Source organism: Varroa jacobsoni, unplaced genomic scaffold (genome assembly GCF_002532875.2).
Source record: "Varroa jacobsoni isolate VJ856 unplaced genomic scaffold, vjacob_1.0 scaffold_1352, whole genome shotgun sequence".
NCBI classification, from domain to species: Eukaryota; Metazoa; Arthropoda; class Arachnida; order Mesostigmata; family Varroidae; genus Varroa; species Varroa jacobsoni.
This window is the reverse complement of record NW_019214254.1, coordinates 110256-135229: the sequence shown is the minus strand read 5'-3', so window position 1 is coordinate 135229 and position 24974 is coordinate 110256. Positions and strand designations below refer to the sequence as shown.

At 39.2% G+C, this 24974-nt stretch overlaps 2 protein-coding genes across 18 annotated transcripts in view; one reads left to right on the top strand and one right to left on the bottom strand.

The window, feature by feature from the left end:
- Positions 1 to 1589: 1589 nt before the first annotated feature.
- Positions 1590 to 8657, top strand: LOC111269086 (uncharacterized). 9 transcript variants are annotated; one of them, XM_022848446.2, is made up of 8 exons: positions 1590 to 1890; positions 3036 to 3186; positions 3843 to 3985; positions 4723 to 4822; positions 5367 to 5516; positions 5873 to 5963; positions 6532 to 6700; positions 7086 to 8657. In XM_022848446.2, the coding sequence occupies exons 2-8, from the start codon at positions 3096 to 3098 to the stop codon at positions 7104 to 7106; spliced, it is 765 nt and encodes a 254-aa protein (XP_022704181.1). In that variant the 5' UTR covers positions 1590 to 1890; positions 3036 to 3095; the 3' UTR covers positions 7107 to 8657. The 9 variants fall into 9 exon arrangements, with proteins under 9 accessions (XP_022704181.1, XP_022704179.1, XP_022704187.1 ...); XM_022848444.2 differs by having other exon boundaries at positions 3032 to 3186; XM_022848452.2 differs by having other exon boundaries at positions 1591 to 1890; positions 3032 to 3186; positions 6532 to 6715.
- A 1554-nt stretch (positions 8658 to 10211) lies between these two features.
- LOC111269084 (Na(+)/H(+) exchanger protein 2) overlaps positions 10212 to 24974 on the bottom strand; it is an 87039-nt gene continuing 72276 nt past the window's right edge. For 4 of the 9 annotated variants that reach the window (XM_086971958.1, XM_086971961.1, XM_022848438.2 and 1 more), the window contains 10 exons: positions 23482 to 23585; positions 22219 to 22303; positions 19691 to 20017; positions 19172 to 19269; positions 17963 to 18095; positions 17439 to 17498; positions 12927 to 13087; positions 11871 to 12023; positions 11088 to 11141; positions 10212 to 10807 (listed from right to left, as the gene is read on the bottom strand). In XM_086971958.1, coding sequence (XP_086828084.1) covers positions 12005 to 12023; positions 12927 to 13087; positions 17439 to 17498; positions 17963 to 18095; positions 19172 to 19269; positions 19691 to 20017; positions 22219 to 22303; positions 23482 to 23585 — 987 coding nt within the window. In that variant the 3' untranslated portion in view covers positions 10212 to 10807; positions 11088 to 11141; positions 11871 to 12004. Of the gene's footprint in view, positions 13088 to 17187; positions 17499 to 17962; positions 18096 to 19171; positions 19270 to 19690; positions 20018 to 22218; positions 22304 to 23481; positions 23586 to 24974 lie in introns of all 9 variants that reach the window. The other 5 variants (XM_086971960.1, XM_022848434.2, XM_086971959.1 and 2 more) reach the window with 5 other exon arrangements.

Genomic DNA, 24974 nt, shown 5'->3' with positions numbered 1-24974 from the left:
CTCTGTCATTGAATGGGCGGGGATGTTACGGTCTTCAAGTTCACATCTACATCTGTTCATTAACTAGATATACTACAGATGAACAACTTTGTTGGAACAGTCACAGTACACGTTTATAGATTTTTCCGTTTCTATAGGTATGGTAATAGCCGTAGATAGGAGAGTTCATAGCCCGCCTCCTTCTTCGACCACGTTACCATTAGTTAGGTTCTAGAGGTCACAGCTTCGAACCCACGGACGTGGTTACGCAATCTTCAAGCCTGTTCATCGAGTGTCAAACCCAAAGGCCACTACTAGAGCTGTGTGTATCCATATTTAGCATCGACGGCGAAATTATCGACCTTAATGAGTCGCGTAAACTTGGTGGTTCTGAGTCGACGCCCGGCACCGCGACACAGCGCGTAGCCACTCCGTCTTGTTCTTTCCATGTCGTTTTTGTGGATGTTGGAGCGTTATTTGGGAAAATACGGAAGCGCCCGCGATGGCGAACGGTTATCCTATACGGAATAAGACAAAAGTCTTTGGACAGTCTGGAGAAGGTTGCTTCAATCATACTTTGTCCAGCTATCAAGTGACTGTTTTTTTAAAATGATCGAAAACTTTTTTTGATCCCGTAGCCTGTGCCGCAAGATTTTAGCAGCCATCCAGTCAGCAGCTGTACTGCGGCAATAGCGGCTAGCTGTTATCTGTGAAAGTATGCGCGGCTCTTTTGGCGCAAATTAGTGTTTAGAGTTACAGATAGTGCAATAATAACGTGTTTGCCTACTAAACGTAGGAGACACTTCATGAACTGGTCTAGGTTCCAAACCGATTAATGCTAGTATGACCGCTTGCGATGTTTTTAGCCGTTTATATATTGAAACGTTATGTATTTATTATGATGTACGTGTTTTCACTGCTTCGTCTTCAACGGCAAGCAACAACAATAACAAGTAACAAAAAACGAGGATTTTTTTTATTTCTCTTGAGAGTTACCGATGAACACTACATATTCCACTATTTAATATATATATATACATATATATTGCTGTTAATTTTCTATTTTGAAGAGTTAATATCATTCAAGGCTTTATTTAGCAACAACTTAATCACTGTTAGCTCCCCAGCAATAATACAGTTGTAATAATGCGATGTACGTGATCTGAAAATTCGAGAAGAAGTGATTGTGGGAGAACTCTGTCAATGATGCTTCAAATAGCTCAGAACATAAAACGTAAGTGAAGCGGTGTCTCTTCCGTTTAGCGGATAATATAGCTATGCACTACAAGTATAGCTTGCGGGTGCTTTAGTCCGGGCTTCACAGTTCCTACATTCTACTTATGGATTTTATGATTTTACGATTGAGCCATATTTTTTTGGTCTGAAGTTATCTGATTGCGCCTCTTAGCAACATGTGGGGTTGACGCCAAGACGACCAATCAAGTCGTAGTTAACTGTTCATCAAATAATTCAGAAAGATGTTTTCGCGCGATTTTATGATACAGCGCAAGGTGCCTTTTGAAACGCTATATGGCTTTCCAATCCTTAACCGTCTCAGCGTTCCGAGAATTGAATTCCGCCAACTAAGTGTGTTGTATACAAACTACGACGTTGATGACGGCATCGTCTGCTACTGTCAAGTCGTCTCGTTCTTGTTGTGATTAATGTGATGCTTAATGTTTCGATAAAGACACTGTTATTGTATGCCGTGAATCAACTGAATGACACGCAGCTGTAGATTGATTAAATGGCCCTCAAGACAGTAAGAGGTTCTGTGAGTGCTGAAACAATGCTGTAATCATTTCTCGAATATTATACGGAACAACACAAACGGCTAGAGTGTAAACCAGCCTCTAACTCAGATGTTCTTCAGTCAGTTATCCTTGAGGATAGCGTCGGATATTGACCTGAGTGAGTTGGTGTCATTTGATGACCATGCGCATATGCATTTACAAACAAAACAATACAATTGAGAAAGATGAAAGATCAGTGTTAAGTTACATATTTCGAAAAAGTGGTTCTTGCCACATGAAACGGTGGCGTAAATAAGCTGGAATGCTGCCAAGGTTAAGAGCGGTTACTTAGGAATTCGTCTGTAACAATATGATTAATAATCAACAATTTACGAAAAACAACCGTCATCAGCGCTTCGTATGGCAGCGATTGCAGCACTACCTATTGGTTGATATGAATTTACGGCGAAACTCCAGTAGCTGATTTGCTTGATCTCAGAATCGTTATGGTGTTATGTTATTTATACGTGAAACCGTTGAATATGATCCTTCAAAATAAGGGTATTTGGTTGTTATGCGTGGATATAGCACTTGTTATTATTATTTGAAATTGTCGGGTGCCACGTTTTTTATAGATGGGGTTACTCACTCGTCCAGATTTCACGTTTAGATTAATACCGTCTGAGAAATTGCTCTTGCGTGTGATATTATGTTTATTTACCTTACATACAACCTTTATTTACCTTGATAGCTATAGATAGAGCTACCTGGCGAATACGAATGTATGTGTGCATTAAAATTCCGCTGGTCTATTTATGGTCGAAATGAAATCTTTATATAGGCAGTGCTAGGACAGATCGGTGTAGGAGACAGCGCGTGTCGCGCGCGCGCGCGCGATGTTAAACACACAGTTCTTGGTAAAGTGATGTGCCACATGCACTTGATGAGATGTTTTACGATTAACACGAATCCTCATTTGCGCACCCTGACCGCCAAACCGTTTATGCAGCACTGCTTATTGATCAGTGATGAAGTGTCTTACACTCTAAAATGAACTTTTTTTATTCGATAGTTGATTTTAGCAGTGCATATACGTAACAGTTCAAAACAGTTGTGGTCCTGCAAAAAGAGTATCTAGACATCGAACTTGACAGTGGTACTCGGTGCTTACTTTTAGGATTTTCTCTGAGGAAGTCCAGTATGTATAATCCTATATTACTTAGCGTGAAAACTTTAAAGCTATAGAACCTTGAAGCTAAGGAGGCTTTTGAGCTATAATTTACAAATAGCGTTTAGCATTTTATTCGTTTTTGTTTCAGATAGAATTCCGTATTTCTGAATCAATTGTTGAGGCGAGGATTGGCCAGCAAGGCCCAATAAAGGATGGCGGAACACATTAAGCAGGCAGAGAAGAGACCAAAAAGCGATTTGAAGGATTGTCAAGAATCATCGAGTTCCTCACAGGACTCGCAAGGTTAGAAGCCGCCTTTGTTTAGCTGTGTTAACTTAAGAACATGCATGAGTATCTTACAATGTAGCCGGTGTTGGGTGCTGTCTGTTATTGTACACTCTGATATTTCTTTTGGCACAGTACCATATTAGATTTAGGTCCCGCAAAAGGACTTGCCATCTGTTCCTAAAACGGGTTGACCGAAGCTTTCGTTTTTACCTGATACCAGTGGCCATAATTGATATAGTTGTATGTAATGCTGTTACATTTCTGTACATATAACATGCTTATTTAAATTATTGCCAATTCAATCCAAATGTATTTATTCCTGTAATAACCTATTACAACAGGTCGGCCTAAGGAAGAAACAGAAAGCCTTCTGTTCCGAACTAGCAGATTATTCGACGAAAAATTTTCAGCTTTGGTGCCTATCATACGTTTACTGTGGTGTAAACCATTCGTTTGAAATACTTTTATTTTTTTCATTTAAGTTTGATCCATTGAAGTGTTGACGAATCGCGTTCAAGCCACGTCTCTTCCTTGCAATGACGATTTTAAATGCAGCCGGCTTAAGCCGTTTCTGGTTCATCTATATGTGGCGGTCTTTAAGTTTGTAGAGTGGCCCTATGAGGCTTTATAAGCCCAGCAATAATCTGAGTTCTGCCTCGGTTTTATTCCAGATCATGAGATACCGTCAACTCCGACAAAACAAATCGTTGACCAGAAGGAAAGTAATGCCGGTTTTGACGCTGCATGGGGCGTAACTGTATTAGAAGAGGTAGCCGATCTTAGCGTGAACCTGAGGAATGTCCAGTTTGTTCGGGTGTGTATAGATCCTCTTTGCGGATAACATTCGGCAGTAATTGTTGTGCTGCATGTTAAGCTGAATTAAAAGCCAGCTTTATTTACGCAGAGGGGCGCCTCTGCGCATCGCAGTTTGACCCGGTTATGGCATTTATGTAAAAACATATTTTTAAATTAAGGGGCAAAGTCAATCGTCAGTTCTACTAGTGCCGCCAGTGTTTTCTAGCGTTATTTAGCTGGAATATGAGATCATTTACTCTTTTCGTCTGTGGTTTGAGCTGGGTCTGATCTAGAAAACATAAGGTGCGGTTGCTGTGCTCGACGTTACCCCAGTTCCTTTACGCCTTCAAGTTCCAGCGTTAGTGCGAGCGGAATACGCGACTGCAAATATTATATTTTGTTATGGAAAACAGCAAATACAAAATGTGAAAAAAACCGATCACAATCGAAATTTATGTGGAAGTTTAGAGTTGCCAAAGCAAGTGTATATAGATCAGGTAACATGTTGAGAAAGAGAGGCGTGGTATACTTTTTATGTTTTTTCTTCATTTTAACAGAACGTGAGCCTCGTACTTACTACTCTTAGTATGTGATCACAGGTATATGAGGTCAGGTAATTTGTGATCTTGCCTGTTTCGTTTCGTCCTTTGTGAAGGATCATTGATCAGTATTTATTTGTTATTAATACCTTGCTATTAACGAACAGAAAACAATATTTCTAATTTTTTTCTTGTTTTTTTTTTAAATTTTTTTTAGATACCTTGCGACAATCCTGAGGATTCAGCAGATGATGATATCGATTCATTGGATGACAGCTTAGACAGCGATAGTTGTGACGAGTGCAGCTGTCACTCTGGTAGGTGTTGTGAGATGTCCAGTGTTGTTAGGTCAAATGCACTCTAATGCAGCTTAATATTGAAAAATAGTGTCCTTTAGCTAGCAAGTTATTAAAAAAATAAGATGCTGGAAGAAATAGTTGTCAAAGAGAAATAGGGTATATAACCTGCAAGCTGGGTACGCTGCATTTGTGGGCATGAATGTGCTTAAGCTGCAGTGGAAGGTAAGAATCATAACAATAATATGTTAAATCTAATATTGGTTACCATGCTTCTAAGTAAAATGACTTCAGTAAAGAGTTCGCGACATTGCTATAATGATTCGCTATCGAACTTTTGCGATTCTGTCATGCTTTAGTTGACTTTGTTTCAGTTCTCGTTTGTATGTTAGCAGTTACTCAAATTTAAATGGAACTTATCCGTAGCAAGAGCACTATTGTAATTTTATTTTTGAAAGTTGTATAATTGGTCATAATAATTATGTGTGCTAAATGGTATTCAGTAGTGCCTAATATAACATTTATTAGCAAGCATTTTATGGTTCTTATTTTTGTGCTGACTTAGTGAGTGATACAGAGGAGCCTAGTGCACCTTTTTTTGAAAGCCCACGGTTAACGCCATCAAAAACCAGCGATCAGCTCAATACCAATTCCGATTACTGGAGCAGAAATAGTCAGCCTGAGGAGAGAGGCCCTGATGTCATTTGCTTTCGAGGTAAGCACAGTCGCGTAGCTTGCGCATGTGAGAGAAGAGTGAAATCTCAGAGTTGAAAGAAATGTAGATGATGTTACCGTCACTGTCTGAGACACTTTAAGCACTGTATGCCAGTAGTGTGCGACTGACCCAGTTTTATAAAGATTGTTGAGATTATTATGTTGGTTAATACGTTAATACGAATGTAATGCATAATATTGCATTACGGTTCCCAATTAAATTGTTAAAATACAGCGAAGTTTACTACAACCATTTTGTAGCGATTCCGGTTAGAAATTAAACATGTGTAACGAATAGCTTGGATAGCATCACCGGTTAAAGTCCTTCACCTTATTTGGTTTGTAATTACTGTGCAGGCCTTGAAAAGTTGAACGGGATTGCGCGGGCCATTGCAGAAACACAGAGAACAAACCGTCTTTCAGATTACGCCATTGTCGGACCCTTCAGGTAAGACGACTGAGTACCTCTAAGATTATCTCGAACAGACGCGATTGTTTCTCAACTTATTTGCTTGACACTTTAGGCAGTTTAGCCTTTCACGTTGTAATTAGAAAACCCAATCATGACTGTAATCACCATAAATATGTACACGCATACTTTTACGGAATTAAAACAAAGCCCTAGCGGATAACCATATTAAAAAATCGTTTTGAAAAAAAATCTGTCCAGTGACCGAATAGGTCTTATTACAATCTTTATTATATAATTTCTCGAAGTATATAATTTCGATGGCCAGTCCGTAAGCATTTTTTGCGTCTGTTGCTACCGAACAAGAGTTAGGAACGTTTTATCTGTCAGAGTACAGTTTTATTTCAAATTGGAGAAGCTGGCGGGTAGTCGTAATGTGTTTATCTTTTTAACTTCGAGACACTTAGAGGTGCTATAGATTCAAAATCGCCTGAACACGCACTATTAATAATGGGAGCCAACCATCAAGAGTAATTTGTAGGAAATAGCATCGGACGTAAATTTTGAAACATTTATAGCTAACAGTACGTTTTTCATGCTTGTGCAGCTATGTTGATGTGTATTCCGATCCGGAATTGGAGCCAGCGGAAGTGTGCATGACGGCCGACGAGCTAGAGGCGTCGGTGGATCCTACCGTTTTAGAAAAGTATTTCAACGAGTTTAGCTGTGGCGCCGACGATGATGGGTTGGAAGCGAAGGAGCGCACAAAAGACAATGTGGATGGCTCATAAGTTGTTTTTTAAATTTCATTTCCGACGTAAGCAGCATGAGCCAATAGCTTCTGCAGTCAGCCTTTTAAATAAATGAGTATACGAGGGAAAACTTATCAGTAGCTGTAGGACAGAATTAGACATAGCTGCTGAATAGTAACTGTTTGTTGATTTTCATGCCAATTATGTAAACTATGAGAGGACTTGATTATATCGGGATTGATGTCCTATTGCAGGATTCGAATGCAATTTTCTATGCCTTATACATTATTTACTTATTTTTTCTTTGCCTTTTATTTATTGTATCAAGAACAAAGCAGGAATCAGTGGTATAAAAAATAACAGTTATATTTTCTTACTTTCTTGTCGTTATCTATGCATGTGATTACAGTACGCTAACAAGTACGGGTGATATCGGACGCTCGCAAATACCATGAACGACGAGCAGTCCGTAGGCGTCAGGCCATCAGGTCATGAGTGTGTGAAGAGCGAAGATCAAAAGCGATTTTTGGCGCAAATAAGCTTCCGACAAAGAGAGAGCAGCTCCCATATTTTAAGAGACTAACGCTGCAGTTTGATTAGAGCAAAGCAAAAACTAGCTGTTGAATGCTACGAAACGCCACCAAGAGACTTCTATAGTGCATTTATGGTAGGATCACAGCACGAAAGCTGTTGTATTCACCTTCGTTGATGCAAATCTACTGGATGAATAATCTACGATGAAAAGCTAGTGCATTTCGTGTATAATACGGTGCGTTTAGGGTATGGGAAGGTAAAAGCACCGTATTATTTTGCACCGCTTATCTGAACCGCATAGTGCATTGCTCTGTTTGTAAATTCATGTACGATTCCAAAAACATTCGAACTCATAGGCATACATACTGATTTGTTTCATTTTGAGAGAAAATTGGAAAGAAAGTTGATAGTTTGAGCAAGGTGTGTAAGAATACAACAGCCTAAATCTGGAGTGGATATTAAACTTGTGGATTTAGTTATGATTTATATCGTACGGTTATTCAATCAGCAATCTTTATACCACGCACGTGTTGACGCTTAGAGGCCACAGTTCTACGACCAAGGCATTTTGAAGAAACTCTTGACATGAGACTTACTAGTTTGTCTTGCCGTACTCTCTAAGACAAAAATCGCTGGCCAGGGGATGATGCAGCGAGGTAATGCTTTACGTCCGGCGTCACAGTATAAAATGGAACCTTCAATTGTAAACGGAGCCCGCTGAAGATATTTTACATCATAACCAAATCATATTCACCATGGATACGAGTGTTTGTCGTCTGTAATACAATTATTGCGCCAATTGTGTATCTTACTATGAATGGCCTCTCCTATAGAACACACTCTCATCATTTACTTAAAACGTTATGTGTACATTATGTTTTTCAAGAAATGTGAAAAGCGAGACTAAGTAGCACTTGCTTGAAATTGGCGTGTGATATGATTCATTAACGATTAGGGTTATTTTAGATAAACGATATATGTTTAACAGCGCCGGGGATGCGAAATAAGGTTGAGCAGTGTTACATTTGAAGGCGCTGGTGGGTTGTAACTCTTGCAGGCAACACCTAGTCAAGAAGTTCCTGGTTCTGAGGGATGACAGAGGGCCTCCTGGTGCATTTGCCTATTATGGGTTGCTATGTGCGAATATGTTCGTTTATTTAGATGTGTGTGTATATATGTAAGAGTAATCATATATGATCATATGTAATCGCATATACGCACGCATATGACCGCTAAAACATACATAGCATTGTAGCGGCCGTACGTTGAAATATTATATAAGAGAAGTCAATAAAAGCACAAAAAGGTTATTTTCTTCGAAAATAATAAGTTTTTGAAAACGCCCTTATCAAACCGAATCTCACAACGAATCTCAGGTAGTTAAATTATATCAGTTATTAAAACACGCATAGACCAGGAAATAAATTGCTTTTTTTTTTTAATAAAATTTGGTGTATATTTTTTCAGGCTTAAAAAGTCAATTCAAATAAAGTAAAGGTGTGTATGTCTGTCTGTTATGGAATAAACGGTACTAGGTTTAATGAGTAGATTGTACGTCAGCTTTGCACGGTATATTCCTTCGCTAAAAGAACTACTATAGCTTATTTGGTCCATATACGCAGGATGTTCAGTGCACATAGTACACGGGAAGAGGACGTAAAAATAGGTACATTTCCTCACAGATTAGATTGCGTCTCCGAAAAAAGTTTTAAGAATCAAACAAGCGACGTAGCTGACTCAGAAGTGACAAATGAATGGGTTAACTGTTTCCCGTGTGCGAAAATATCCAAACGGAATCTCCAAGTGTCTTTTTGAAACGTATATTGGAGTTCGACCGGTTTTCAGAAAACAGACTGTCTCTATTACATTTGCTAACATACTCTTGTTTACTGATGAACTGAAGACGTTCCACGTATCCGTTCCACGAACTAATGCGCGCGATCTGCGTTATTGAAAATCGTCGTAAAGCTTGTCAATACCGAAGCGATATAGGACTACTCATGAGAAGAGATTGAACTGCCCTAACAGGTATGTGGTGACGAAGTACGCGCAGTACGCCACCATCACATCCGGCGCCGTCATTCCCGAGGCTTTAATAAACTGATTATTTATATAAAACTAAGAACGCTTAATCACACGCCAAACACAATTTCGATGTCAGAAAATTATCACCTTTCATCTTTAAAAACCATTTGGCGGCTTATTGAAAATGAATTTATAACTAACCGTTGTTCATTTTGGCGTTTTATTGAGCTCTGTTCTCAAGTAGATGTTGTTGTCATACTGTACAGCTGTATAAACTTGTGTAGTACCTTTGTCTGTATTTTGTTCTATGACGATTTGTCATAGATCCTTTTGTACTACTATTCTATACGAGATTGTGTCTGCGTTGAACGGCTTCTGTACAATTAATATGTGAAGACCTATTTTTTAATACGACGTCATTCCAAGCAAAATACTTAAAAACTCGTTTCCTTTTTGCATTTTTTCAGCAAATACGATCTGACGAAGTTGAAATTGCCTCCGAAAATTTTCTCCAGTAGAACGCGTCTGTTCTTCTAAATCACTGACATTTCCGATTGCACCTTCACTCAATATGGCTAAGTGTCAAGTGGTATGTTAGATATATATATTATATATATATTATAGTTGGAAGCGCTATAGCATACTATTAACACTTGTTATATGTGTTCTTTATCATTTCACTTCCGCGTAATTTTTGTAACAGCACTTCATTCTTGATAGCATTCGGTAGAAAGCTTACTACCATTTCAATATTCCGGCGAAAGCTACCAGCTTCAGTTACATTTTACGTAGGACTGTAATCTAACTCTGGCTTATACTGGCAGAAGTACAGTCTTCTTTACGTTACGCTCAATGAGAAGCAAAGCCACCGATTTGAATGAAAGTTCAAATGTCCCTTTGTAGATACCTGTTAGTTGTGTATGAATAACCTACAATTTGGAGAACAAAATAATGAGACGAATGAAACATCATCATAAATGTTATACTACGAATTTTAACAAAACGATGTTTTTTATTCTGTATTATTAATAGCGCTATTTGAGATCGCTTTTAATAGCGGTCTACCTATAAAAAATATGCATGCTTAACTTATTTGAGTGTGGTAGTTATGTTGCTGCTGCTGCACGTAAAAGCTGGTTGTTGAATGTTATTGTGTGTTAAGTTTTGGCTTCTTTGTAGGAAGTAATTTTGTTGCGGCTCCCGTTGCCGGACGCTTCTAGGCATTTTAACACGGTGTCGTGTGGAGGCTCGTTTTGAGGCCCATCTTGAGCTTCTCAAATTGTCTTGTTTAAAATCCCATTTATAACTTTGTCTATGCTTCCTCTGAGTACCCCAAAGTGTAAGGTTTTCCCTTTGAGGGTTTTGTTTAGGAGACATTTCTACATATCGTGAACAGTGTCTTGTTTTCATATGAAGGTCGTCACCCTCGACTTTTTTTGGGCAAAGCGGATGGCAAAATCCCGTTTCTCCTAGGAAGCTGAGATCATCTTTCGGAACTTTTGTCGCTTTATGGCATCTACCCTGCTTTAAAGGACCACACATTTTGTGGTATAGGACAAACCGCTTGAAACCCTGAACAAATAATTGTGAAAATATTATCATTGTAATAATAAACTATTATCATCATTTAGATATTTTCCAATATTGAATTGTACAATCATAACAATATAGGTGGGATCAAAGTAAAAAGAGGCCACTGACAACGCTGACAACGGTAGTTGTAGTGAAAGCAGTGTGAACGATTTTTCAGTAGTTTTTTAATAACATCGATAGGGTGCTTGAGGTTTGCTGAACCTTTAACAGCCTAAAAATATTTACCAAGAAAAAATTATATTAAAGCAAATTAACAAACCCAGTCAGTGATTTCATCGATCCACATTCGGCATACCACCGTGCATTCATCTTGCTGAAAGTAGAAATGTACAAGAGTAGAATTTGAGGAAATATATTTTTGAAAGTTTGAATAAATATTCGTATGTTTAAACATTTTCAAGATTCGACCCTGAAGATGTTGAAAAATGTTCAATAATGCTAAACCCCTATTGGAATTGACTCAATTTAAATTTTCTTCATTAACTGATTTTTTTTTTATTTTACACTTTTTGATATGTAAAGCTTTAGCAGAACAAGCATCACCAGAAATATACGAACTGATAAAATCAAATGTATTATTCTTTAATAGAAAATGCAATGTTTACTCGAATATTGCTACAGTTGAAAATCGAAAAACTGCGCGTTATTGTTACAGTAATTATGTGGGCGTTCTATACACTGCTTCACGAAAAATAAATCCGGGCAAGTAAGAAGATATGTCCGCATTGAGAAACACACATGTTTTTACTGTATGAAGCGTAATTAACCTCGTAAGATCTGTCAACATTACAGCTTATTAGTAATTTTTTGTTTACATTTAATTGATGAATAAAAAATAAAGATTAGTTGATAACTCGCAATAATATTATCAACACGAGTCCACTAACTAGGTTGAAACCAGTTACTGCCTACTGACTATAATTAACGGCGTAATGCGCAAAACTAAGTAACGCGTACCCCGTTGGATACGTCGCAACCTGAGAGGTAGCGTCATACGCTATCTAATGAACTAAGTATTTGTAATACTTTCCGAGTAACGTACATATGAATAAAATTCACCATTCGGATAATCGCAAACTATTTCTAGATTCCAGGGATCAAGACTGTTGAGAAAGGCATCAAAAGACACAACGCTTTTGGAAAAAAGTAAGGTTATCATCATCAGCCCGCCTATCATTATTTTGGATGTTGACTCCTGAAATTGAAAAAATTTATTAGAACACTTGTAGTGCAATGATAGCTTTTATCGACGCTGTTTATTCAGTAAAATAATATAGGCATATATAAAGCGATAGTATAACGGACATCGTGTATAATAGCATACATAACATTATTAGAGATCTATTCTTCTTAAGACCTGCGATAGAAATAGCCATTTATGTATTACTTCATGTTATAAAAATATAAACAATAATAATAACAAAAGTATATGCTTATGAAAATATATGTCGATGACTCAAATGAGCTGGCTCAACTCAGACTGTGGACCTTGCAAAGAGGACTTGGAAGAAGCCACGAAAGATATGCTGCTAGTACAGTTCTTTTAGCTGATCATTTAGAACTCGAAAGTAACAAGCTGTAGTCGCCAGCGCCTACTGAACAATTCGAAATTGGCCTCAACAGACCGAAAAGAGGACTGACATATATTAACTAGTACCATATATTTCGATATGCAGCACGTGGATCTTACGTTTGTGTTAAACAACAGCTTTATGCTAAATGGACTCCTGTAATTTCAAACTATGCTACGATAGTTTGTGCTCTATTTCCTATCTTACCGTATATTCAATTCACACAGTTGGCTTTCAGATTTATTCTTATGCAACGTGTGTCAAATTCAACTGTTTAGCTTGAAGAGTGTGAAAGGTTCATCGAAATAAATTTAAAGAAGAAGAATAAATTCAAAGGAAAACTGAACACGGTCAATCTATCGTTGTACAGTAACCGACTGGTGGAACGATTGCTAGCGCTCTATTTTACGAAAGGTAATTGTGACTTTAGTTAGATTAACTCAAAACGTTGTTATTACCTTTTAATGAACGCTGCCGTGTTAACACTTAACGAAATAAATAACGGTGGGTAAAAACCAAAACCTTACATATTTCGGCTCTTTATTCCATCGTAAAGCTTTCCACCTCGTTTTCTCAATAATATCACCATTTTTAAATATAACTGAAAGGCGTGTATTTCGCTGTCTCGCGGCTTCATCTGTAGTCTATTCCGATTGAACCGCCCGTCTTGATGAAGTCGCCTTCCAAACTGTAATTGATATCAACCTTAATAGTTAGCAAAATGAAATTTTAACGTGTGTCAAAAATACTCATAGTGTATGTTAAGTTCATTAAATGTGGAATAGTTTGTTCGAAATGCCGCTTAGCTTCACAGTATCTAAATAGCGAATGTACAAACGACTGACGTTTTAGATAAATAGATAAGCAGAGACTTTTGGATAAACACCAAGTTTTAGGACATAGGTATAGATGACGAGACCTTTCACCAATCCTTTGTCCAAGAGTGCTAAGATACATTTTAAGAATCCTTAAGATACATTTTAGGATATTCACCGTTTGACTCTATTAAAAACACGACAGTCCTTGAAATGGGAGAAATTTGGCTCAGAGTCATCGTTTTGGTCAGTTATAAGCCGAAAAATATCCATAATAACAGTATTTTTTATCGTCATTATTTCGAATGGTCTTCATTAATCAATATCATAAATGGCATGTGATCTAGATTATTAGCTAAAGTCATCATGAGAGTAGGTAGAATCTCAACTAAACATTCTAATACTCCACGTGACGTTAGAAATTGGGGGCGCTGCCAATTTACAACATATAAACGGCCTACCCGCACCATAGTCATTACCTTATCTTCTATGATATAACAGTCCCTCATTTTGCTTGACCCCTTCAACTGCATATTAACGATAAAAAAATTTACCCCACCCAAACATCAACAAAACATATACAAACCAACAATTTTTACTTTATTTTCCAACTCGTTTCAACATGTCCACTCAAAATCAGTCAATCTGTCGAATCAACCCACTTTTTCTGAATATCATTATCGACTCCGGTTTCTTTTTCTCTCACTCTTTCCTACTCCATTTCTGTATAACTTGACAACGCAGCATTAGTACGTAAATACCGCAGCCTTTATATATATGTATATAGTAATGTATATATCTGTATATGGTGTTTGTGGTTTGCTTGCTATCGCCGCTTGCACCAACATGTTTTAATTGTTTTTCCATAACATTTTTTTAGATTACTATAGCGTACGTATGTCTAAATTTATTTTAACTATTACTGTAATAACGACTATTCGTTAAGTTAAATAGTTTAATTAGTTCACATAACTACTATATTTTTATCGGCTATATGTTTACTTCAATTAAGCTAATAAGCAAGTTAATAATAAGTGTTCTGAAAAATTAGCGGTAACAAAAAATTGTTACTGCGTGTGACTCTAGCTGCATGTATATGTGCGACGAAGATCTATGACCTATTTAGGTCTATAGCTAATAAAAGCCGTCAGAACTCAGCATAACAGAGTTAATAACGCTTGTCAACTCTTCCAGATTAAAATTGGCTTGCTTCAGCAACTTTTCTAAGCCTGAGAAGTATGTCGTGCAGATACTGATTTATTGGTTATAGGGCGCACGTCGGTGTTTTTATATTGTCTTCCGCTGTTTCGTGGTCACCGTCAAAAAATTTGCACATTCGTACGCGTACTGGCATGGAATAATGAAATATTGGTGATGTCATGTACGAGGATAGGATTTCATGAATGTGATAAATGCATCATCGAAATAAATAACAAATATGACAAGGCACTCATGGCAAACATCTTGAAAGAAAACGAAATAAACAGGCTCAAAAATATTTCCCGTTAAATTTTTCACCAATAATTCGCAGTGAATAAATAGTCCAATTGATAAGTCAATTATAATACTAACGATAACAGTTAGAGTAATAATATTAATCATTAGTCGAGGCCTCGTAGCTGAATTCTGTAATCAAGTGAATTTCTGTTCAAATTAATATAAAATTTATTAATTATGTGTCATAATTATCATAATAAAAATTCTATCCTCCTCCGTAGTAATAATAATAAAGAAAATAGCGTCCGTTAAAATATCAGCTGACAGAACTAACTGTTAACATTCAAAGTACTAGGATGGAAAACATTGGATTGAAGTACGTCTTCACGCATCTCAACAGCGGAACGGTAGAACGTTGACCCTAATACTGCTTTTGTCTAGTTGGGTCACTACCCTGCTCATTTTCAGTAGAGCGAGGACATAACTGTTGTGAGGTGACATATAATTTTTTCTACTCTTTATTTAAGAGCAAATAATAATAAAAATAAAGTGGGTGTTTGGCACAACTTCAGCGACGTGTTTTGTCACAGCTTTGGATCAATTCTTGTGAACCATATTTCTATGTCGTTTGAGATTTGCCAGATACGTAGTTTGCTTCGTTATACAGTCCTATAAAGGCTGCAAATCCTTTGTTCCGTAAGACGTTAGCCCCCCTTCGCCTACACTTAGTTATCTCGTTAACAGGCAGAATATGTTTAAAGTAAAATCGTCAGCACCCACTGAACCAGCCATGGTCCTCCGACCATTATGGCCACAACTATTATTATCACGGGCGCTAAATAGGACCACGATGGAGGAAAGCCAGTGGAACTAAGGCGCAAATGCTATTATAACGACTTTTCTATCCATGACGCGAAGGTGAATCTACGACCAACATGCATGGATAAAGTAGGAATATATACGTAAACTCCTGTTTGTGTTGCGCAAGTGGCTACAATTACCATTCTGTTTATGACACCATCCCAATGCCGATATCTAGCTTCCCCAAAAGCAGAGGATGACGAGGTCACGCAGGTCTCATATATATTAAAAGTTTACGCTACCCCAAATAGGTTCGGTTCGAATAGCAACGGTCAATTTACCTTTTATTGGCAAAGCTTATAAGAATCAATGTTGCCTGCAAAACGTGAAGAGCTTCTTATAAACTAAAACGTGATTATGTGTAGGGATATCCTTAGGTACCTGTTTGTCGTAGTTACTTTTTGGAACAAAGTTCAGTAATAGCGTATTATACTAATACATGTTTTTCGACCTTTTTAGAGAAGCGTCGGTGGATTGACGGGTTCTCTGAGGACTAAAGCGTTTCGATAAGATGGTCCCAATGTAACAATATGCGGACAAAGCGAAAATGTTTCATACAGCCAACTTGTTGGCATACATCAGTTAGTCACCTTTTGTGGCTGGCTTTGTGCATGTGTCTCTTGTTTGATCTACGGTAGTGTATGTAAACAATCCGCCATTGGTTCCGTCATTGTTTCCTTGTACTAATGGCAAACGACATGCAGTAAGGTTAATTATTTTCTCCTTGTTGTAGTGCATTTTCCATCCATATTTTTCTGGAGTTTTTTTTTCGAAAAATGTTTTTATCTCCTTGGAATGAACACAAACCCAACTTTGTTTCGCTCTTAATAGTGTGTTTAGAGAGATATCTTTTAATATTTAGCTTGACTGGTTTCGTCGTTGCTTTTCTTCAGACCTTCGGTCTCTCTTGACCACTTCGTCTGTTTATCTATATCGGGGCAGGACATACAGTTTGACCAGAACATACTGTTCCGTCATTGAAACTGTACTATAGCGCGTTGGCGCGCGCCTACTGACAATAATACTCTACTACGTCAATCAAATACCGTCTCACTTAGCGGGAGGATGCCATACCGGAATATATATTCTTGGACAGGGAAAATTCGAACTTTTGCGTACAATCGGCCTTTTTGTACACTGCCAATAGTAAAACCTCCTTTTGTTAGCGATTTCTAGGCTGTGTGGCACTGGTCCGTTTTATCGTTTTCCTCAATATTTACATGTCCTGTCGCGTTTCGGCAATTATATGTTACTCGAAATTCCCGTCCTCGTGGCAGCGTAGTGTGTAACGTATCTACTTCCTAATCTTAAGGACACATCGAATCCGAGTATAGACACAATTTGTTTCGTATTAGAAGCGTCTGATGGAATGCATAACGGTAATACCGGATGTAATAGTTGAAACGTAGGTCACTCGAAATTGGCTGAAAAGTATCAACCCAAAATGTAGGATGCGGGCATTTCTAGAAGTATTGGACGTCCTTTCAATTGCATTGGACATCCGGTTGCGTATGATCGACCTCGTTACTACAATTTTCCTATAGATATCCGATGCGCACATCGGTACTGACCCGGTATTGTACTTAACTTTCGCCTAATTTTTCGTCGTTTTATTCGTAAGTGACATTTGTTATTAGCTCATCTTTAAATTAAAGCGTGGCTTAAGCCTTCTCACCTATGGAATGGTCTAAAAGGCTATCCATGAGGTGATCCAGCAATCACAGCACCGCCTGTTTTTAGAAAGTCCCTTGGAACGACCTGGTAGACCAGGGTTATTTTAGTTTTGTACGCTTCTATTCCCTTTCAATCAAACAAGTTGTCATTTTTGGAACTTGCTGTTTCTTGACAGTGACAATAATACGGATAATGATAAAATAATAATAGCGGTAGTCCGTAATCTTAAACAAGAGCTTCTTAGAGACGAACATTATCTTCCGGCTCCTTGTTGTGCCTGGGGTGAGCCTCTTGCCGATTTGCTGGTTCCACCTAATCGGAAAAATTGGATAAGAAACGAATGTAAAACAAAGTATGCGTCGTTTTGGCGTTAGGTGTGCCTGCTGTTATTCTATCACCTAAAGTACTCGCCGGGAGTCGAAAGTCGACCACTGAAAATAAAAATACAGGCGCGACTCAGCCTATAATGCGTTACTCATAGCAATTGCCACAGTCTATACGTGACTTCTATTCTGTGCGTGCTTCAAAATACAAAAAGTAAGCATTGCCTTGTCGAAGTACCCATTGGTCATATGATGAAGACAAGCGTAAAAAACAGCTCCTTTTGGAAGTCAGCCCAACTGGATTTGGTGCAATTGCTATCACTGTAACCAGGAAATGCTGTACATGCTGGGCTGTGCGTAAGTACGCGCTCCCTTGTATTTACAGCTTTTTTGGATACAATTTCAAGCACAGATCGATTGAAAATCTCGTAGTGCATGCACGAAGTGACCAACCTGAATAATCGTTGTATCAGCATCGTTGCTATGCCGATTGGACGGTCCGGTTTGGTCGAATTTCACGAAAATATCGAAAACAGCCGGTTTCTTGCTGCTGCTACTCTCGCTGGCTGAACGACTCATGTCGAGTCTATGGCGTAGGATAAAGGAAAAAACACCTCGATAAAGGATACCGTTCTCACCGTAAGCATCAACAGGATGGTCACAGAAGATCAACTATATGACTGTGATAGTCAAGCTAATGCTAGCCTAGATAATAGCTCATCAATAGATATAGAAGAGGCTGTTAAAAATTGGCGCGAAAACTTCACAAGAATGAAGGCGAACGAAAAATGCTGAAGAACTTCTAATTCGGCCGGGAAGGATAATGCTATTATATTTCTCTTTAACGTTCGCAGCTATTCAAACGAAGATGGCGATTGGCTTAGCTTATACTCCTTGGGTACACTTAACGTACAAGGAGTCCAAGCATTTTGGTTATGAATCGTCTAAATACTAATAAACATCAAGTATTTTTTCGACAATGCATAGGGAATCTCTGTATGCAAATTACACAACAATGAATCAGAGATATGGAGAGCTAGAGCTTTAGGACCAAAAATGATTTTTATTGTGCTAAAGGCGTGTGGATCAGTGAACGAAGCATTCTGTATGGGCTCACTAACGGTCAAAACGTATATAGCATTTAAAATACATGAAAGGAAATCGGTAATTCATCAGACATAACTATTGAGATAAGCCAGGTGCAGAAAAATGTGCTTTTTTTAATATTTTGTAAAATTTGGTGAGATGAATATGTTTCCAGCGTTGAACGGACAGTAGCGCTAGCTGAGGAGCCTTCTCTTGAGCAAACACTTTTATCTGTTCAGGAGAACGGTTTAACAAATAATAGATAAATGCAAATATCCTATCTGGATGGACTGATCAAACAAGTTGAAATATTTATTACGATCAGTAAGTGATGGAACCACGGAGCGATTCAGCTAGATCACCTATTAGCACAACAGACACGCTATCGTTCTTCTTTGCACAATTTTCGATTTCATATTTTTGCAAAATTTCGCTTTCTGGATTAAGTGTAGTTTCCTAAAGTTGGCCGGCGTTCATTTGGCTAAGGCCTTTGCATCGCTGTACAGTTAAAGCTTTTTTGTTATAGCCCATTATTATATTTCCAAGTGCAATAAGTGTAGCAGAAATGTGCATTACCTGTTGATGAGCGTTGCAGTAGGTGATCGATATCGGGTGTACTCCTTGTTCTCAAACCACGAAGGCACTTCGTGCATTGGACGGCTCGCAGATGACCCCTGAGCGATCCATGCAACGCGACGGAATGACGCAACGATTAGGAGAACTCAAATAAATATCTATTATATTTAAATGCAATGCTTCCAAGGCAGTGAAGCACTCGTAGGTGTAGTATACTGCGACAGGCCACTTTTGCTGTACACTTCGTATACAGTCAATATTATTACAATTATACATTTGTTTACTCCGATATTTCAGCTAGTTGCCGTTAAACCAAGCATTCAGCAGGTGCATTGCACGTGTGTACGTTCATACGTGATCGAACACATTTGGCATGGCGTAAAACTAATGGATGGATAGCAATCTGTAACGAGCTAACACTAGTCCATTCGAATAACAGGTCCCAATTGTTATTAAAAGCTCCATTTGCGGTTTACTATTATCGTTTGGTATCTCGCTAGATCACATTGATGACCCCACCTGACCAACACTTCCGTCTTCTGCCAGATTTTCGTCGCCTCTTTTCCAGGGCAAAACAGCTTCAGCCTCGGTTAGAACTTTGCGATCTTTTTGAGGGTCTCGTTGAGACGCTGTTCTGGCGACGAAAGTGATGCCCTCCTCGTCCTCGAGGTTTGAATTAAAGTCCTTGTTATATCTTCCAAGTTGCTGATGTGGGCCCTCTTCAATCGTTTCCGGTTGGTTGAAGTGCGAGTGGCTCTTCGTTCTTTGGCCGAGGCCGCCGCCTCCTCCGCCGCCGCCATAGCCGGCACGAACTCCTCCACGTCGGTAGCCCCCAGACATTTGCGTCTATTGAATAAGGACCGGTCATATCACGATTGAATAATTAGATATAGGGTTAAGAGTTTTCCCGTGATGTAAAGGTGGATGATATGTTGAATACTGAGTTGAAAAGCTAAAGCTAACAATTTGGACTTCCGACTTAAAATCAAAGTAGAGAATAACCAATAGGATGTCAGTGGAAAACGTCTGTAACGGTCCGAATAGATATGCGATGAATCACGTGTGCAGTATCTCTTTAGCAACTTTGATTAAATCTATAGAATTATTAAGAAGACAATCTCTTGAGGGAAAAATAAGTGTGATTTGAATGCAGAGTGTGTGCGTGTGCCTGAAACTGTACGACGATAACTGTAAAGCGAAACTGAACATTGCGTAATCAGGAAATGAAGTAATTGATTTCACACCATACAATTCATGACTAAAGATATTTTACCGTACTTTCGAAATTACGCCGTCAAACGTCAGTATATAACGTCCAATGCTAGCTAATTCAGCGGCAAGTGCAGAATAAATCCAAATATGTGGCAAATACATAGTTTGGGAAATCTAATGTATTTGTTTTAAGCCGGATGCCGTACCGAGATTCTTAAGTATCCAATGGAAACCAAGAAAAGGTTATATGGTATATATCTGTTCGTACGTGCCATAGATTTAGGAGCATTAATGCTAATGTATATTCCTATTTAAATGTTTCTAATATGGTGTCAATAGGTGGTCGCAATTGTCATGGGCTCAAAAATGCATGTCCGAAGTAGAAACTGCAAACTTCCTGGTGCATATATTCAAGTTAATTGAAGCACGTTTAACACGTTCGATTTATTCCATGTTACTCTGGCAAACTTCTAAATGATAGCAGTGTACTTTTGAATCGAGCCGCCGCAGTACGCGTGTTGTCTCGAACTGTTAACGTGGATACAGTTTACAGACCTTTGAACGGACCAGTTCAACGGCTTTGCCGCACTCTCTCAAAGCTTAAACCCAAAGGCAATGCAATACACTTTATTTGTACGTACATTCACTGCTATTCTTTGGTGTTATTTAATTTCGTTTTGCGTGCCAAAACAGGACGCCGGTGAAACGTGAAATGTACTGTGCACTCATCATCAATACACGCGCATACAAGCTGATATCGGTGCTGCAAGAAGTGCCGAAGTTTCCATCCTGTTTATGTAGTCGCTCGCTCTAACGTCATTTTGACGTGGGTGCACACTGGTCGAGCGTTTTAACGTCAGGTTGTGCGCGCGACAAAGCCTCAACTATGTCAGGGAGTAAATACCTCGTCGCTGGAGACACTGCTGTCTTGGTCTTTAAGGACGAAGTCCACCATTTCGACGTCAATGCAACAGCAAAGCGTCACCTCCCCAGCGGCACTGCTGAGACCTTCCGGCAGTGAGCGTTTTGAGAACGTGTCATCAATGGTACCTATCGACTTTGAAAGCAATTCCACAGCGTTCCCGCAATAAGAGTCGAACGATGAGCTGCGGGATAATTTCATCTGACTTCTAGATTGGTCACCGCATAGCGTCAACTATACAGTAGGGGTGAAAAGGTAAAAGATTCGATAGAACGGCAAGACGACATTATTACTAGTTTTGTTAATTACCATGCAGACGAATAATTATTATTGAGCTAATTTGATCAATAAGGATCACAACTACTGGTACTCTATGCACCCTCGCCCAACTTAAATTTCTCGCCATACTCTCTCCTATCGATGGAGCATATGAATTCTGCATTAGCAGACGCCTATGATGTGTCGTATACGTGGCGCCATTATCCAGGGGCCAGACGCATGGGGCGCCCTTTACGATAGGAATCGTGAACAATGCTTAGCCATTAGACTATTTTCAGCTGTCTCGACTGCTGCTAGTCATTTATTCCCACAGTCATTCGACGAGGAATTACAATCGAGGTGGCTAGTACAAATAGAAATTCAATGACGTCTAGGGATGCTCACAGTGTTGCGTTGAAGATGAGTCCAGCAAAGAACATTTTCAACCCCGCTGCGATCACTAGCTCTACTATAGAAACTTTAGGCGAACCACAAGCACTTCACACTTATAATAATAATAAGATTACTTAGATTATAAATCCACTAAATATCGCTATCCATCAAATATCCTACCTTTGAGCTGTGGCAATTAAGCCTCAATTTCTAGATATTAGGTCATCAAATACATTGAATATTTAATCACGCGCTTAATTACCCTGTGTGAGTGTTTGGTCAGCTGTTGTTGACGCTGTTGTTGACGGCGTAAATTGCGTTTGCGGGCCTCTTCGCTCATTACCCTTCTACTCGTTGAAGGGATTTGATGAAATAAACAGGTACAGATAAAAGCATCATTAGTAGAAGTCTATGTTATAGCTAACATGTTTGCTCAATAATTATTAAGGACTTGTGGTGATGAAAATTCGAATCCGGGCGTAGACGTACAGGTCGTCAGGCAGGAGCCAGCCTCTTGAAGCAGTGTCTAATGTCGCAGTGCCGGACGTAAAATTTCACAGACTTCCATAGTTCTTCAAGAGTGACTTTACTATCCATGGTTTCAATAACAAGTGAAAAGTTGCCACTATGAACTACCGAGTTCTAACACGAAACTGCACTCATCTGTGATCCACTCAACTGACAAATCCAAATATCCAAGCCAAGGTGGCAGCAAACGTACAAAGATCATAGGCTTCCAAATTGTAAAGCTAAATAGTATGATGTCGTAAGCGCTAAAGGTGGTCTAAGAGGTAGTACTAAAGGGGTCCACAAAGATGGTTCTTGCGAGCCAATAACTTGAATGCATTCCGTACACTTATTAACCGTAATCAGTTTAAAAATGTCTATTATGATTAATTCTACTACATGTTGAAATCGATTTAATTAAAAATAAATTATCTTTCTTTTCAGTAGTTTACTAGCTAATTTATTATCCTTTGCAAACAGGCAAAATTGCTGATTGTTTGTTTTGCCAGTCTACCTGTTACGGTCACTTCATCAGGCATACAGTTTAAAAAAAATCTGAACTCCGAGTATTCCGACCGCTTATTTCCAACTAGATCTAGATGCCAGATTGCTACATATATTTATAAAGTACCGTCGTTATAAAAGGGTCGAACTTGTTACAAAAATAGAGGTGAAGCCATCCAAAGGACTTAAGTATAGGTTAATGCACTAGCACTGGGTTGCCAATGGTTTACCACTAAAATGAAAGTGTTCTGGTTCAATTCGAAAACGGCTGAGGGTGTCATCCCGTCGGAATATGAGGCGATAGCACTTGTAACAATACCAAATCTGAAGAGAGAGAGAGAGAGGGGGGGGAGGGAGGGGGGACACTGTTGACTGTTAAGAGCGAGGCAAAGTCTAGCTTTTTCCAGCACATGCTTCCATTCTGAACGCACTTATGCCCAGCTCCCGGCTGATCTTATGGACGCCAACAAAAAAAAAACACAAGTACATACCGTAATGTCTTTATGACACTTACCTTGCATGCAACCTGATTTCGTGATGTAGAGGATTAGCACCTGATACCGAGTGGCCTCTGTCGCTCGGGGATCGCTGCTCGTCCCGCCAGCGGATATACCGCGACTGAATGAAAATAGAACATAAACCGACGGCTTTTAATTATCGGTAATGAACGCAGAGGCTTGGCCTGTCACTATCGGGTCTACGAAGTCAGGGCGCGGTAGACAACGCAAACAAGTAAGAAATAATCGGTTCTACCTATGATTGTTTGGTATGACTTTTTTTCGCATCACTTTTTTTCGTCTCAAGCATGCAGCATTTCGCACACCATATGAGCTAAGTTCGCACTGGAACTTATCTTAAAACTTAGTAAAAAAAAGACAGACGATATTCAGTTAATCACAGGTTTTAACAGAGGTTAATCTACCCCAAGAGCGCAGCCAATTTCAGATGCATAGTCCACACTTCGTTCGGCCCCATGTATGGAAACACACTACTCGAGAGATGTCGCGCCCCCTTTTTTTTAATCTATGATTCTTAAGCCTACAATTATATATATGCTAGCCTACACTAGAACATGCAGGGTGTCAAAAAGGGAGCGTCGCCTATACATAATCCGGTAATAACTATGGCAAAATCTCTATAATTGTAAGTTGAAAGCAGCTGCCATTTTGTCAGTGGCATTTTAAGATGGTACTGCCAACACCAGTATCGCTGCCTGTAGCCACAATACAAACCATTGTAAATTTTCTTGACATCCGCTATATAAACAAAGAGTATTACTGGCAAAGAATAACTAACCACCTGGCTAAGCTGTCTCATAAAGAAAACTTGTACATGAAACACTACGTTCGTCTTGAGCAACTGGGCACCTGCAACGCTCTTTTGCTCTCTTCGTCTCTGGACACACGCTGGCCTGCTTTTCCTCTAACTCATAAATGTCGCCAGGTGGCCTACCTGACTATTGCACGTTCGTATCACACTGCAAAACACGCCAATGGTCGAACAACGAATTCTGCGCGTAACTGATTAAGGCCAACCGATGTCATGCCAAGGCCACTTGAGCAAACTCTCACCCCGTGAGCCCTTTTTCCTAATGCTTGCCTCGGTCCGAACCAAAAAAAAGGGTAAAGAAAACTAGGAGCGAGGCCTCAGGTCAGTACCAAGACCGTAGGTTAGACCTACCGCAAACGTTATTTCTCAGTGGGGCGTACAAAAAATACATCCGTTTGACTGACAGAAGCTACTCTTGTCGCCAGCCGCACAGGTTCCTGCTGCTCATAGAGTGTGTCCGCACTCGATGTGTTCATATGTGAAAAGGTCACGTTAAGCACCTTACGTAGATCGCCACCTTGGTCAGAAGAGAAACATAATGAACCGCCCCTGCAGCTGCTGTCGGAGCAACATAGAATAGGAGGCGTTCCATTGCATCCCTACGTAGCATAGTTCTAATGAGTGGATGCGTCGATATATCGAGAAAGCAAAAAATATTAGTGCCCTACATTACAAACG